Source organism: Actinia tenebrosa, unplaced genomic scaffold, assembly GCF_029948245.1.
Source record: "Actinia tenebrosa isolate PJP-AT-01 unplaced genomic scaffold, QUT_ActTen_1.0 PGA_scaffold9__36_contigs__length_13948895, whole genome shotgun sequence".
In the NCBI taxonomy this organism is placed as follows: domain Eukaryota; kingdom Metazoa; phylum Cnidaria; class Anthozoa; order Actiniaria; family Actiniidae; genus Actinia; species Actinia tenebrosa.
The window spans coordinates 12,271,673-12,274,008 of NW_028292586.1; the positions used below are offsets into that span (position 1 = coordinate 12,271,673).

The 2,336-nt window shown below is 34.3% G+C and overlaps 1 protein-coding gene across 1 annotated transcript; it reads left to right on the plus strand.

Annotated features, from left to right (window-relative positions):
• Positions 1 to 714: 714 nt before the first annotated feature.
• LOC116287533 (uncharacterized) lies at positions 715 to 1,832 on the plus strand. Its single transcript, XM_031694216.2, has 2 exons — positions 715 to 1,225; positions 1,362 to 1,832. The coding sequence occupies exons 1-2, from the start codon at positions 1,205 to 1,207 to the stop codon at positions 1,701 to 1,703; spliced, it is 363 nt and encodes a 120-aa protein (XP_031550076.2). The 5' UTR covers positions 715 to 1,204; the 3' UTR covers positions 1,704 to 1,832.
• The last annotated feature ends 504 nt before the right edge of the window (positions 1,833 to 2,336 follow it).

Genomic DNA, 2,336 nt, shown 5'->3' on the forward strand with positions numbered 1-2,336 from the left:
CAGTTAAATAAGCAAATATAAAGGATGATAATAACATTTTTTCCGCTCATAAGACGAATCATATTCATATTCATTGTTGCAGAGAAAAAGGCTTTCGATCTTCAAGCCCAGCTTGACGTAAGAAACTTTCCAAAAAAAATTAACTACGAACCGAAAAGGAAAGATTATAAGAATTTAATATCATATTAAAAATTAAGAAAATTTTATTTTACATTACAATATAATATAATAGAAAGTTTCTTTTTGTTTTTAGCGGTAACTGAAGAAGGATTTTTCAAAGGAAATCTTTCGAAGTTTATGTCAATTAAGACGCCAAGAAAACCGGCAAAACTGGCACAGAATTCACAGTTTTCTATTCACTTTTAACTTGATTGAAGAACTTTGAAAAATTCAAGCTTTGGTAGTTTAAAATTTTGCTAATCTCAATGAAGTATGTTTAGGTATCTTGTGTCATTATTTTGTTTTTTAGAGCAAAGCATCCAAAAAAAAAAAAAACAAGATATAACCTTTCAAAAAATGGTGCAGTTTTCAATTCTGTTCGCTAATAAAATCAGTCATGTTATCGTTATTTAGTTTGTACGCTTCTTTTCATCTTATTTACTTATTATTTGTTTTTAGAGACATTCCCAAACTATTATTTCCGCGAAAATCCAGCCTGCAACCTGCTTCATCAGGAATGAAGAAAACGATGAATCCAAATGGATTGTTGTTTGTTGAGTAAGAATAAAACATACAAGTTAACTAAGGGGAATCTTTGGGATACATGAATCATTGATTCTGTGACGCACACTAATGATGGCGTTTCCTTCATTCTACATGAAGTTCCTGGAAGACAAAGTAGAATCATGGACAGCAACGGAAAAGGGTCCTTAAGACTGTAAGAGTACAAGATACAGATTCCTTGAGTTAGTAAAGGATTACGTAATGAAGTAGAACAACAAGTACAATAGACGAGCGTTATTAGGAATCTGGTGTGATCTTTTTCCGTTGTTGATACGGCGCTGAGTCGATGTTACCCCATCTTTTAGCTTGATGCTTTTAGCGTTTTAGAAAATTCACCCAAAATAGATTAGCAGGTTTACAGAAGGAATGATGGCTATAAAAGAACAAGGAGTCCACAACAAGAGCCACATTCCAACAGTCGACAGTGAAAAGACAAGATACAACAAGAGAAAGAAAATAAGAAAGAAAGATTGGAACAACAATGGAGTCTACAAGAACACAGGTATTAATGAATTATTATCACTCTTAGAACTGAGTGCCTTCGACTAGAATCAACATTTATCTAGTCAGTAATGAAGGGAAGGACGTCGTTTGAGAGGCAGAGATTCAATATTGTTTTCTATGTTTCATCCCACTAGGTCATCATCACAGCTGTTCTTCTTGTCATACTTGCGGCTTTCTCCTTGGCCCAACCTCTGAATAAACCAGATAACAACGACGTTGCTCCTGGTAACCAAACAAGCGCGTCATCATCGCAACAGGGCCAGATAATTACAGTCGATGCTACTGCACCCAATAAAGCGATGTTTAGAAAGACAAGAAATGGCAACTTGTGTGTTGAGAGGAGAATAACTAGAGTATTCTACTTCAGGTATGCTGTGACGGGTATTGCTGTCTGTCATAAGGGATGTACTGCAAAGACAAAGGCTCTACGACTTGGAAATGGACGATGGGTTGTTGTCAATAGCGACTGTTACTAGGCAACGAATTTGTCAATGATGAATGAATATATTTATTAGAATATGACATTTGTAGAATAGAAACATTAAGTTGCAAGTCGACTGACAAATTGAATGGATAAATACCATATTGGTTAGCAAACAAGTAAAAATGTCAAACATTTGTCAATGAATTAATAATGAGTTGATAATTATCTGCAAATAAATATATTTTGACAATAAAACACTTGTTTTACTGGTGCATTTGGGACAGTAAGGGTTGACATCTGACGTCTTCTCCAACAGTGACTATTATAATATGTTACACGAACAAGAGACGATACAGTCCGCAGAAACAACAACGGAACTTAACTTTTCCTTTAAGCTGTTTTGAACGCCTGATTAACATTTTCTTTAAGCTGTTTTGAACGCCTGATTAACATTTCCTTTAAGCTGTTTAAATACCACTTAACACGTTGAGTAAGATTTGATCATATTTAGTAATTCATAACTCATTTATAGTAAGTAGGCCTGCTATCAAAACGAAACTGAATGGCACCCTTGTGCCGATGTAGAATACAACGCCTTTGAAAAGGATTCTACGTAAAACAAAAGACACAGAAAAATTGTCTGATAAATGTACTCTATTCCTTTCTCAATATATTGATATATTTT